Below are 14,272 nucleotides of genomic sequence, written 5' to 3'. Positions count from 1 at the left end.
TTTACTCTTATCGTTAGTTAAATATAGAGGTCGACCAATATAATCTGACAACAATTGTCTCATAAATATTTTTCTCAAAGAGGATTAAAACAGCTTATTTTCCTATCTAGACCAGCCAGTGCCGATGCACAGTCCAAAACACAGAAGATGCAGACAGTTTCTATAGCAATAGGGACTTCTTATGCCAGCTGCAGTGACGTGCTGACTTAACTGCGATAGGCTTTTTTATTCAGAAGGCAGGGCTTCCTTAAATAGAGTCACTATATTACCCCATTCAAAACATATTCACTGTCATTAGACAATACGAGCAAAGCCACTAGAAGGCAAGCCTGCAACCTTTAGCCAAAAAAGTGTAACGCTAATGCTTTATCAGTATGTGGGACAGGAGACAAGGCTGTTTTTTTTTAAGGGATGTTATTGGAGGAGAGGCTTCACAATGCTGAACAAACAGCTTTTTAGAGGACACAGCTTATCATTTAATGAATCAGATAGTAATAGAATTTAATTTTGTCACTTATATGGGTATGATAAGGAAAGGCACGTGTCAAATAAATGTATAATCATGTTCGGTTTTTGATTAAAGTATGCTCCATGTACATCACATATAGCATTGTGCTCTCTTTTGAAAGTGTCATTTTCAGTTAACTTAATTTTTAACAGACCACATTTTGTTGTATCTCTAATTTCACATGATATGACCCCTGCTTGAAATGTAGAGGCAAAAGGGAGGAAAAAAGGCATAAATTGCACAATTTTGTTGTCTATGGTACATAATTCTCCCGGTGCATGATTATTATTAAAATTATACGAGTTATGATGTTCACATGATTTGTATGATTTTTGTAGTGCTGCGAGACTAGTGGATGATCTGTCTCAGACCGTTGCATCTCTAAGATGTGTTTTGTCGAGTGGCAGCAAACCATTTGATCCATCAGTTGAAGAAGCTAAGACTAAGCCACAGAACCAAGACCTGAGCCGTAGTCAGTCTGAGGAAAATGCTGGCCGGCACATGGAGAGAGACTGTGTGATGTCTCTGGATATCTCTGAGTCTGAGTCTGAGCTGCAGATGCTGGAGCAGCAGGCCAGACAGGAGCAGCTGGAGGAAGAGTGCATCTTAGCTTTCCAGGTGACTGCTGCATTCAGCTCCTCTGTCCTTTATCAGTATGATGATTACTGATGTTATGATTTCCTTCAGACTCAGCAGGCATCAGCCCCCAACAACTCTACTGACATGGAGAGTGATGAAGATTTTGATGATGAAATGATGAAGGTAAAACACAGGTCACGTTATGTTTTCTGTTGATAGCTGCAGAGTGATCGTTCACAAAAACCATTCAGTCACCCTTGTGTCTTTGAGGCTGTTATTAAATTGAGCTTGTCAACCTCCAAAATTACCATAAACAGCAAAGGAAATTCCAAAAAAGCTCATCTTGAAACACTTGAGGATGAGATAAATGATGGCATAGAAAACTCAAGATTTACTCTTAATGCCTACTTGTTCCCAAGAGCGAATCTTTACTCTGTGTTTCTCTTCTGTTGCTTGCCAGTGTGCTGCTGACATAGAAAGATTAAATGGTAAACATGATCAACATGAGAAACAGGAGCTTGTCCAACAGTCTGGTGCTGAAGATGATGATGAAGATGTTGAGGAAGATGAGGAAGAGGGGTTTGGTAAATTTACTGTCTTTTATCCTTGAACATAAACAGCCTTCCCAGATTTCTATACAGTTATATATTTTATTGTCATGTAATCTTTGACTAAAGACGTGTCTTGTTCAGCTTGAATATTCTTCCTGTTATATATTTATACAACCACAATTCCGGAAAAGTTGGGACGTTTTTTAAATTTTGATAAAATGAAAACTAAAGGAATTTCAAATCACATGAGCCAATATTTTATTCACAATAGAACATAGATAACGTAGCAAATGTTTAAACTGAGAAATTTTACACTTTTATCCACTTAATTAGCTCGTTGTATTCATACTTTTTTAGGCATTTGTTGCCCCCGTGCCAACTTAATTAAAAAAAGTTGGCACGGGGGCAACAAATGGCTAAAAAAGCAAGCAGTTTTGAAAAGATTCAGCTGGGAGAACATCTAGTGATTAATTAAGTTAATTGATATCAGGTCTGTAACATGATTAGCTATAAAAGCTTTGTCTTAGAGAAGCAGAGTCTCTCAGAAGTAAAGATGGGCAGAGGCTCTCCAATCTGTGAAAGACTGCGTAAAAAAATTGTGGAAAACTTTAAAAACAATGTTCCTCAACGTCAAATTGCAAAGGCTTTGCAAATCTCATCATCTACAGTGCATAACATCATCAAAAGATTCAGAGAAACTGGAGAAATCTCTGTGCGTAAGGGACAAGGCCGGAGACCTTTATTGGATGCCCGTGGTCTTCGGGCTCTCAGACGACACTGCATCACTCATCGGCATGATTGTGTCAATGACATTACTAAATGGGCCCAGGAATACTTTCAGAAACCACTGTCGGTAAACACAATCCGACGTGCCATCAGCAGATGCCAACTAAAGCTCTATCATGCAAAAAGGAAGCCATATGTGAACATGGTCCAGAAGCACCGTCGTGTCCTGTGGGCCAAGGCTCATTTAAAATGGACTATTTCAAAGTGGAATAGTGTTTTATGGTCAGACGAGTCCAAATTTGACATTCTTGTTGGAAATCACGGACGCCGTGTCCTCCGGGCTAAAGAGGAGGGAGACCTTCCAGCATGTTATCAGTGTTCAGTTCAAAAGCCAGCATCTCTGATGGTATGGGGGTGCATAAGTGCATACGGTATGGGCAGCTTGCATGTTTTGGAAGGCTCTGTGAATGCTGAAAGGTATATAAAGGTTTTAGAGCAACATATGCTTCCCTCCAAACAACGTCTATTTCAGGGAAGGCCTTGTTTATTTCAGCAGGACAATGCAAAACCACATACTGCAGCTATAACAACAGCATGGCTTCGTCGTAGAAGAGTCCGGGTGCTAACCTGGCCTGCCTGCAGTCCAGATCTTTCACCTATAGAGAACATTTGGCGCATCATTAAACGAAAAATACGTCAAAGACGACCACGAACTCTTCAGCAGCTGGAAATCTATATAAGGCAAGAATGGGACCAAATTCCAACAGCAAAACTCCAGCAACTCATAGCCTCAATGCCCAGACGTCTTCAAACTGTTTTGAAAAGAAAAGGAGATGCTACACCATGGTAAACATGCCCCGTCCCAACTATTTTGAGACCTGTAGCAGAAATCAAAATTGAAATGAGCTCATTTTGTGCATAAAATTGTAAATTTTCTCAGTTTAAACATTTGCTATGTTATCTATGTTCTATTGTGAATAAAATATTGGCTCATGTGATTTGAAAGTCTTTTAGTTTTCATTTTATTAAAATTTAAAAAACGTCCCAACTTTTCCGGAATTGGGGTTGTATAACTTGAATAGCATTCAAGTTGAACAAGACAATCTTCTGCAGTATAGAAACTCACTGTAATATGAAAGCTGCCCAGACAACGGAGCTATATTAAAAGCGCTGTCTTTGCAGCTCTGTCCAGAGCCCTGTTGTCCTGGGCAGATTTCATATCACAGAGAGTCTTAACATTATTGAGGAATATTTTAATGAAAGTTTTGCCACTTTCAGTTTTATACAAGCATTAATACAGCTGTAAAAAAAAAACTATAATAAATACAAAAAATTAAGCTTTGGATTTAAATATAAATGATAAATGACATTCTCAATAACACAATGTCTATGTTAGCATGCAAGCAAATAATCTGTCAGATCCAGTCTAATTGGTTTGATGGCTCAATCGGACTGAAAAGACTTAATTTATCTGATCAACCTAGATCTAATTCAAATGTAAACATTTAAAAACTGAAACTGGAAAGCACTGCGCATGTGTAGTGATCATGTAGAAATGGCATAATGACGTATGTGGAATGGTTATTTTTGTTGAATCAAGTGTCATAAATGACTATCATTTTTAAATTTTCCTTCCACCCTTTGTGAAATGGAGCAGAACAACATCCCATCAGTCTTCACTTTATACTCTCATTCGAGGATGGCTTGATTTGGTCACAGGATTGACTGCTTGATAGATAAAAGCAGCTGACACAAAGCTTTGAAAATGCATAAATATTAAGTCTGCTCTTTACAAAGAAAAGAAGCATTGGTAAGAGAAAAGTATGTGCAAACAGCAGGAAACTGTGCGCATGTCAAAAGATCAGAAACGATACTGAGCTTGTGACATATCAAGGCACAAATCCACCTGATCACTGTGTTTAGCATTCATGTAAACACTCACTCATAACTCATACTCAAACACTCATAAATCAGAATGATTTCATTCTGACAGAAACAAAAGGTGTCCGTTTAAACCTAGCAAAAGTCAGGTTTCTTTTTATGCTTTATCGGTGCGTAAACTGTCTTGTTTAATATATTTATTAGCAGCGTTTTTTAAATTTCAACAAACTTGCTTTCATTTTTTGTCTGTTAAGATTCAAGCATCCCACAACCTGTTCCTGAACAAATTAAATCTCTAAAAATGTACTTTGGACATCACAGCTTTAAACCGTAAGTTTTGAAGTAGTATTGGTGTGTCTTTTAATATGTTATTGTTTATGATTGTAAATAAGCGTGTATGGAGCTGTTGTTATTGATGCTCATGATGCTCATGTTTTTTCAGGGTTCAGTGGAAAGTGATTCACTCTGTTCTCACGGAGAGGAGAGATAATCTTGTTGTCATGGCAACTGGTATAACTTTCTTGATCATTGAAGTTATGAGATATTTACTAAATTATCTTTAGTCGTAATAGTAATTTTCTGTCCAGCTCTTACCTGATAAATGTGAAAATGAGGCATGAATATATTAAGAAAACTGCTATACAAGTACATTTGACTTGATTAGTGTGTGTTGTAAAGTCTGCTCTCATGAACGGCTGTGTTGGCAGGTTATGGGAAGAGTTTGTGTTTCCAGTTTCCTCCAGTGTACTGCCAGAACGTCAGTGTGGTCATTTCCCCTCTCATCGCTCTCATGGAGGACCAGGTGCTTCACCTACAGTATGTCACAGTTCTTTAACTTCATGTCACATCGTTTTTTACTATATCATATATGGTTTTTTTTCGTAAAATCACGATGCACAGTTTTAACACGATTCTTTGTCATGTTGGTTTTACCATTTTGCAAGTTGTCTGAGCAGAACGGATAAATTATTTTCCCTATTTAAAAAAAACGAAACCTCGCAAGGTAACAAAATATGAAATAAAAAACTATGGCAGATTTAAGAGGGTGAAGAGGAAAAAATCTGTCATTATTTTATCTTCATTATTTAAATATAAGAACAAAGATACACATTACAAATACACATAATATACAATTAAAATAAACAGTACTGTTTTCTGGTACATTAGTATGGAAGGCATTTTCTGCCAAATTTAAATAAATAAATGAAATTATTAAAATCAAAATTAAAACCAGATTAACGATTTCATTAAAGAAAACTGTATGCAAATATGTGACAAAATTGAGAATGAAATTAAATGATTTCATTTTCACTGTGACATACCTGTCAAATTGAAAAATAAAATGCAATTGCTGATTTCACATTTCATTTTCAATACAGTCTCAAGGCAAGACTGCCAATATTAAAATGAAAAGCAAACGTGAAAAAGAAACTACACATACAGTTTTTACAAAGCTTATTATTTAACGCTCACGCAATAATAGTGACACAATTCAAATTTAAATGTAAATTTTACTTGTCATTTTAATTCCTCTTTTATTTCTCTGTTTTCATTTTCGTTTTCAAAGACAACCTGCATGCAAATTATATGTTAATGAGTGGGTGTGGCTCAATTACGTTGTTACGTGGAGGAGCTATAATGGCGATTAGGGCCAGTATAGCAGCAGAATTAAACCAGCTAGCAAACATTTCGGATGTTAATGACTTCATTTTGCTACGAGTTGAATCTATCTTGGATACACTTGGACATTTTGCAGCCGTCACAAACTCAGCAGACAGCAGATTTTCCGGGGAGTCTCGTGGAGGCTCAGGCCGAGGAACTGCAGTGGGTCGAGGGTTTGACGCATGCTGATCAGGCTGGTTGTTTCTTCCACGTTCTAATGCTGCAGCAGCTTCCCGCAAAAGCTCACTAACAGATTCGCCATGTCTCGATTACAATATATTCACATTTTAATGTCGTTTCACACATTGTTTCAACCACCATTCAACTCATGCACACGAGACTTCGACGACTGTCTCTAGCGCCGTTACTAGAATAAGCCACACCCACTCATTAACATATAATTTGCATGCAGGTTGTCTTTGAAAATGAAAACGAAAAATGAAAACAGAGAAATAAAAGAGGAATTAAAATGACAAGTAAAATTTACATTTAAATTTGAATTGTGTCACTATTATTGCGTGAGCGTTAAATAATAAGCTTTGTAAAAACTGTATGTGTAGTTTCTTTTTCACGTTTGGCTTTTCATTTTAATATTGGCAGTCTTGCCTCGAGACTGTATTGAAAATGAAATGTGAAATCAGCAATTGCATTTTATTTTTCAATTTGACAGGTATGTCACCGTGAAAATGAAATCATTTAATTTCATTCTCAATTTTGTCACATATTTTGCATACAGTTTTCTTTAATGAAATAGTTAATCTGGTTTTAATTTTAATTTTAATCATTTCATTTATTTATTTAAATTTGGCAGAAAATGCCTTCCATACATTAGGTAGCAGTAGCATTTAAGAAATTAAATAAATATAAAAACAAAACACTATACATTTCACTCTAAAAATAATAAATTGATTGTATTAAAGCTTTTCAGTCAAAAGCAGTGAGTGATTTTTTTTCTTTGTGTCTTCCAAAAGAAGACATTTTGAAAATTGTGGGTAGCCAAATAGTTTCTGGTCCCCAAAGACTTTCATAGTACATCAACCCCCCCCCCCCCCCACTGGGGACCAGCAACTGTTTGTTACCCACATTCTTCAAAAAATATTCTGTGTTCAGCACAAGAAAGAAATTAATACAGGTTTGGAACAACACGAGTGAGTAAATAACAACAAAATTTACATTTTTGGGTGAGCTATCCCTTTAATGACAAGTGGCAGCATATTTAGGGCTATTAGTCTGCTGTCACTTTAAGAGCTGTACTGTACACATCTAATATACTGGCACACAAATGTTTACTTTCACTTTACTTTCTCATAGCCAACTGTGTTTATATGCAGACCTTGCATGTTTTTCCCAGTATTAACGCAATCAGACCCGAAAGATATCTTAGTCCATTGACAGGACTACTGTTTGGCGGGTTGTGGGCGTGCTTCAGGTGTACATGCTTAGTAAAAGAGCACATCAGAACAGTTTGTGAATGAAATCTTTAACCAGCAAAACTTTAAAGCACATGCAAATAAAGTACTTTTGTGATTGTGAATAAGTAGTGTGCCATAAGTTTAAAGGTCATTGTACACTAAATCCGAAATGTTTGCGTTTTTTAATTGGTTTCGTATTCGTCATTCTTTCCTATCAAAATGCTTGCTACGGATGAGAAAACGCGGAAAATCAAAACTGATCCAAAAATTTTTTCTGACTGATGAAAGTTTCAGAGGTAGTGTGTAAACGTGATTGACACCACGTGAGGTCGTATACATTTTTTTACGTGCAAAAATGTTGGACCTTAACTCTACTGCTGAGTTAACATTGGATGTGAATGTGCGCTGTGTTGCACAGTACATTGAGACGAAGGTGTCAAAACTGCAGCTGTAACTGCAACTGCAACTTAAACGTTCAAATGTAACTAAGATCTGGATGCAGGCTGATGTAGTGCATCGTCAGCCTGCAACTGAGTGGTCTACATAATACAACATTTAACATACATTTCAAAAAGAAGATATCACTTGGCAGAACATTGTGTGTTTGTAAATGAGCCTAAATGATTTATCTTTCATTCGTGTTTGTGTTGCAGAATGTCAAACATTCCTGCTTGTTTTCTTGGATCTGCTCAGACTAAGAACCTGTATGAAGAAGTGAAGAGGTGAGAGGCTAGCTGGTATTCAATACTTTCCGGAGCTTTGGGGTGTCCTGTGATGTTACATGCTACAATCTGTCTAATAAAGAATGATTCATAATGTTGAAAAAAATTATATTAAACAAGAAAAACCATGAAAACAGCTTTTAATTATCTGCTTTTACATATAAATTAATGTCAATGTCACCTTTATTTATATAGCGCTTTAAACAAAATACATTGCGTCAAAGCAACTGAACAACATTCATTAGGAAAACAGTGTCAATAATGCAAAATTGATAGTTAAAGGCAGTTCATCATTGGATTCAGTTATGTCATCTCTGTTCAGTTAAATAGTGTCTGTGCATTTATTTGCAATCAAGTCAACGATATTGCTGTAGATGAAGTGTCCCCAACTAAGCAAGCCAGAGGCGACAGCGGCAAGGAACCGAAACTCCATCGGTGACAGAATGGAGAAAAAAACCTTGGGAGAAAGGTTTAATCTCAAATTTAGTTTTGTTCTGATAAATTTAAGCATGCATTCACATATAAACACTGATCAACGCACATACATAGAGTGCATGAAATACATCTCAACTGTGCTTGCTTGACACGTGAAAACCAATGAAGGTTGTTCTCGCACATAAAGCAAATGTGGTTGAGCTTCCATGCTCTTGAAAGGTCAACGTTTTGATGGAATGGACTTTAAATAGAGGGACACAAATATACATTTTTGTTTCAAAGGTGAACAAATGTCATATTGGTTTGGACCGACAAAAGGATGAGTAAATTATAAAAAAAAAAAAAAAAAAATCATTTCTTGGTGAACTTTTTTTTTTAATCTTAGAGATGCTGTGGAGTGATCTGGAGAGAGCCATTTACTAGTATTAGTGTTGGGCGTTGTGGTCATTTTTAAAATCGTCATATTGCCAACCTGTGAGATCACGGATACACGATATTATCATGCATTCATGCATGTGTGGGGGCAAGAGGAAGACTCTCTGTAATTAACATAGGCTATGTTCCCAATTTGAAGTTGATATCACAAAAATTGCTGTTCCTGGGAGAATTATTGTTACCAAATAGGGAACCTTTCCAATTTTCAAGATTACAAAAAGATTAGATTTTCTCTCTCTATATGTGTTTTATGTAAGTCTGTGTATATGTTATTATATTTTGATTTATACCTTAAAAAGGCAACATATCCAGCGATATAAACATGTAGAGACAGATTACAAAAGAATTTAAGCATTTAAACAGACAAGAGTAGTTTCTTTTCAGAAGATCCATCTAAAGATGCCAATATAATGCACAAAACTGGAAAATCGCAAAAAGAACATTTGCAAATGAAGCTCCATAAAACGAGTCAAAGAGAGCAAAAACTTGTCTTCCTGATAAACTGGTACTAAATGTCACTAAGAAAAATAGAAAAAGCCACTGAATATAATATTTTTTTCATATATACTGTAATTAGTGATCGACTGATATTGTTTTTTTAATAACCGATACCAATTATTTGCATGTTTATGTGCTGGTAACCGATATGCAGAACTGATACTTATTTACTGTTATAAAGTTTTTCCTCTTTTCAGTAATCTTTTTTTATGTGGAAAATTTGACTTTCATGTTAAATTTAATCTGTATATTACAATAAACATATCAACTTCATTTTAAACTACCGTTATAGTAGGTTTATAAGCTGTTTAATAGAGTGAGGAATAATTCACTGGATAATTTTAATTCACTGAATTATATTCTCATGAATATTGGAATATAACAAACAAAACATCATATTTTACTCCATTTCTCAACTGGAATGCTATATCAAAATTATTAATAATGTTTTTGTCCTTCTAGATTATGAAATGCTTGCTGACAGCGCGGTTTATCTATGCAGTTACACAGAACTATACTCAAACTGTGATCGCTCGCGTCGACAATGATTCAATTCCATAGAGTTGTATTTATTTAGATGTTTATTAGCAAAATAATGGTTATATAGTAAATGTTAATATAATTTAGAGTGGTTTAAACAAGTGAATCTTGTTAAAAGTTACATGCTGTGTCCGTGCTGGAGCATTTCGTGAGCATCAACCACATCAGCGCACTAAGTGAACAGCAATATGAAAGCGGCTTCATGAGACTGATGATAAATTCAGCGCTTTTTTTCCAACATGCGCTCATTCATGGCTGCATCTTAATTCAGGCAAATTGGAAAGATGGAAGCAGCTAGTGATGTGTGTTTAGTCACTGACATTATTTTCCCTGTTCTCTTGTCTTCAGGGGTCATTTTAGGGTGGTGTACATGACGCCTGAATTCTGCTCTGGGAATATTCCTCTGCTAGCGCTGCTCGACAGGACTGTTGGTAAATCAAACAGGAAGAAGTAAAATGCCATTTGAATAAATTTAATCCTTCATTTTAAATGAGGAACATCTCCACTGTGTGTGTTTGTAGGTTTATCACTGGTTGCGGTAGACGAGGCTCATTGCATTTCTCAGTGGGGTCATGATTTCAGAAGTGCGTATCGAGACCTAGGGAAACTCAAGAAGAATCTGCCTGGTGTAAGCCATATTTTCTTTTTTGAAATCTACTTTGTGTCATTATGAAGTTATAGACTGATATCACTGAAAGATTGTTTTTGATCATTTTATAGTGCGATTCTTAACATTTGATTCTTTAATCAGGTGCCTATTTTGGCACTCACGGCTACTGCGAGTCCATCTATCCGTGAGGACATCGTTAAGAGCCTTCATCTGACCGACCCCCTGATCACCTGCACCTCGTTTGACCGACCAAACCTCTACCTGGATGTCAATCGCAAGTCTGGGGACGTTATCCAAGACCTCAAACAATTTCTCATCAAAAAAAAAGGGTAGGTCATGTTGATTCTTATAGTAACTTGGGAGGAATATCCTTTGTATTTTTTTTTGGAGTATTTTGCACGAGAAATGTTTGAAGATTGTGTAATGCAGTGGTTTTTAACCGGATGACCAGGACCCAGTAGCGCACAGTAAGACAATAAGTTGGAAAAAAAACATATCTAAAAGAACAGAGCTAAAATCATATTTATTAATTTACTCCTAGAACATTTGCCTTCAAATTTTCAGTACCATGATTCTCACAATCTTGGGAAATCTCCATAGGGGATTTTGTGTGATGTCTAGAATAAATTTTTGTAATGCATACAATATTTTTTAGTTGTGTCAACCACTAAAATATTTTGAGTACAAATTTCCATTTGTGAGTAAAAAGTATAGATTTTTTTTTTTGAATCCCATTAATCACAAACAAATCTAAAGTAATATATGTACTGTTGAACAATGAAGAACATTCAGTGATTGAAACTTTTGGAATTACTTGAATTAATTATTTTAATTATCTATAAAAAATATATATATTATTTTAATGTATTGCCAAATTTCAGTGCCCACTCAGAAAATCAGATTTTGACAAGCAAATTACACAAAACAACAATTTAATCCAAAATCTAAAATATGCCATAGTTTTGCTCATTGTACTTATTTTGCCAATGTCTTATGTTACAGAATTTTAATTTTTTTGTAAGTATACAAGTTTTGTTTTGTAGGGGTGGTTTTGAGCTTGAAGGCTCAGCTATTGTGTACTGTCCATCAAAGAAAGAGGCGGAGCGTGTGACAGCGGCGCTGTGCAAGCTGGATATACCATGTGGAGTTTATCACGCGGGTCTGAGCATCAAACGGAGGAGAGAAACCCAGCATCAGTTCATGAGGGATGAGATTCAGGTGAATTACACTGAAAGTCTCACGGCAGAAACATATTTTTTTCAGTATGTTACAGTGTTGTTTCTTCATGGATTTGTCGGCAGTGTGTGGTGGCTACTGTGGCATTTGGGATGGGCATTAATAAATCTGATATCAGGAAGGTCATCCATTACGGAGCTCCCAAAGATATGGAGTCATACTATCAGGAGATCGGGAGGGCCGGTAGAGACGGGCTGCCCAGCGCCTGTCACGTCCTATGGATGCCTGGAGATATGGCCCTAAATAGGTGACAACAACTCCTCATTTTCTTAACTAGTTCAACTATCAAAATTTTTTTTCTGTTGGAATTCTTAAAATATATCTTCTTTGTGATTTCATTAGATTCATTCTCAACCAATCCAAAAGTGAGCACTTTAGAGATAACAAAATGTACATGATGGCAAAAATGGAAAAGTACTTGAATTCAACCAAATGCCGGCGAAAGTAAGTGAATTTAACTTTCTAATCTGTCCAGAATATGTCAACTTGACCCAAAGAAAGAAATAAACTAGTTCTGTCAAATGATTAAACGCATCCAAAATAAAGTTTTTGTTTACATAATATATGTGTGTGTGGGGTGTATTTTTATGTATGTATGTATAAATACACACACATGCATGTATATATTTAAGGAAAATATGTTCTTTTTATATTAAATATATAAGGGATGCAACGATACCATTTTTTCAGAACCGATTGGATACCGAAAATTCTAATATCTGCCGATACCGATCCAATCCGATACCAGTGCAGTTTTTTTTAAATCAATGTAGAATTTCTGTACTTCTCTGTGTTGTATTGATCACCACTTTTTTGTGTGTTAAATGATATCTACTACATATACACAACTTAATTTCAATAAAATAAATAAAATAAAAAATATATAATCATAATCTACAGCAAAAATGCTATTTTAAACTAGGTTAGTGGATAATTCAGCAGCAAAAGATAGATAGAGATAGATTCTAGAAAAATCTAATAATTGGGTGCACAATAATTTTAACAAATTTAGTAAAATATTTACAAAAAAGTGAATAAGTTTTAAATCTGGTAAAATGTTACACATTGCTCTTTGTATTGTTGTAAAATACATTCATGAAAAAACAAGTATATACATTTATATGGAAATCTAAAAGATATTTATTTTAAATGTATAGTACAGTAATAAAGGCAGCAACATATGATAGATAGGACAGAACAAGAAAGACTATTAATAATCTTTGATTGTGCAGGAATGTATTATAATACTAAAGGTGCCAGAGCGCTTATGCGCATCCTGTGTGCAGAATGATGAGCTTAAAACAACACTGATGCTGCCTAGCCTGTCATAATATTATCATGAATTATTAAAACGTTTTTATTTCTTTTGATTTTTGAAGTGAAGTGAAGTGAAGTGAAGTGACATTCGGCCAAGTATGGTGACCCATACTCAGAATTTGTGCTCTGCATTTAACCCATCCGAAGTGCACACACACAGAGCAGTGAACACACACACACACTGTGAACACACACCCGGAGCAGTGGGCAGCCATTTTTTATGCTGCGGCGCCCGGGGAGCAGTTGGGGGTTCGGTGCCTTGCTCAAGGGCACCTCAGTCGTGGTATTGAAGGTGGAGAGAGAACTGTACATGCACTCCCCCCACCCACAATTCCTGCCGGCCCGAGACTCGAACCCACAACCCTTCGATTGGGAGTCCGACTCTCTAACCACCAGGCCACGACTTCCCCTGGCATGAAATGTGACAGTTTTTACATTTAGAAAAACTTGCATTTGCACCAACTTTGATTAGACATGACTTTCTTCATATTGTAATATTTTTATAATATTTTATTATCGGATCTTAGGTTGATTTTGTGTCATTTTGAAGACAAGCGTCTGAGGAAAGTGACGTCTGGAATTATGGGTAGCAGTAGTTGTTGTGATAACTGCAGGTCAGGGTGAGTAAGTCTGCTTTCTGTGTGTCTTCAAACCGTTGTAATAGTTCCTGAAGGATGACTTATTTTGGTATGGTTTCAGTGTGAACAGAGATGATCCAGATGTAGTCCTGCAGGACTTTGGCTTGTGTGCGTATCAGCTGATGAAGGCCATCAGCGCTATGGATGAGAGGTTCGGGATCACGACGCCCATCCTCTTCCTGCGGGGCTCAGTACGTCAAACAGAAAGCTGTTCAACACCCAGTAATGTACAAAACTAAACACTGAGTCATAAAGATCTGGGGCCTCATTTATAACTGTTCACTTCTTACACAAAAGGTGGGATTTATAAAAACAAAACTTGCTGGGAAGATTTTTGCACCTGCACACAAACTGACAAATGCGTATAGCCTTTTTTTTCCTGAAGAGAGAAAAGTAACTAAATAAACGATATAGAGTATCAACGTTTTTATTTCGACATACACATTTACATTAAATATTCCACTCTCATTAATGTAGATAAGCATTAAAATTACATAAAGTCATTGCACAGATGTTAAACCA

At 36.1% G+C, this 14,272-nt stretch overlaps 1 protein-coding gene across 2 annotated transcripts in view; it reads left to right on the top strand.

The window, feature by feature from the left end:
• wrn (WRN RecQ like helicase) overlaps positions 1 to 14,272 on the top strand; it is a 74,882-nt gene that overhangs the window by 42,062 nt on the left and 18,548 nt on the right. For both annotated transcript variants that reach the window (XM_059538701.1, XM_059538702.1), the window contains exons 9-23: positions 847 to 1,126; positions 1,196 to 1,270; positions 1,548 to 1,671; positions 4,500 to 4,575; positions 4,688 to 4,755; positions 4,953 to 5,061; positions 7,973 to 8,041; positions 10,298 to 10,380; positions 10,471 to 10,577; positions 10,701 to 10,888; positions 11,603 to 11,777; positions 11,861 to 12,042; positions 12,138 to 12,239; positions 13,640 to 13,732; positions 13,812 to 13,941. In XM_059538701.1, coding sequence (XP_059394684.1) covers positions 847 to 1,126; positions 1,196 to 1,270; positions 1,548 to 1,671; positions 4,500 to 4,575; positions 4,688 to 4,755; positions 4,953 to 5,061; positions 7,973 to 8,041; positions 10,298 to 10,380; positions 10,471 to 10,577; positions 10,701 to 10,888; positions 11,603 to 11,777; positions 11,861 to 12,042; positions 12,138 to 12,239; positions 13,640 to 13,732; positions 13,812 to 13,941 — 1,861 coding nt within the window. The remainder of the gene's footprint in view (positions 1 to 846; positions 1,127 to 1,195; positions 1,271 to 1,547; positions 1,672 to 4,499; positions 4,576 to 4,687; positions 4,756 to 4,952; positions 5,062 to 7,972; positions 8,042 to 10,297; positions 10,381 to 10,470; positions 10,578 to 10,700; positions 10,889 to 11,602; positions 11,778 to 11,860; positions 12,043 to 12,137; positions 12,240 to 13,639; positions 13,733 to 13,811; positions 13,942 to 14,272) is intronic.

Source organism: Carassius carassius, chromosome 45 (assembly GCF_963082965.1).
Source record: "Carassius carassius chromosome 45, fCarCar2.1, whole genome shotgun sequence".
Taxonomy (NCBI): Eukaryota; Metazoa; Chordata; class Actinopteri; order Cypriniformes; family Cyprinidae; genus Carassius; species Carassius carassius.
The sequence above is the reverse complement of the archived record's forward strand: the minus strand, read 5'-3'. Positions and strand labels throughout refer to the sequence as shown.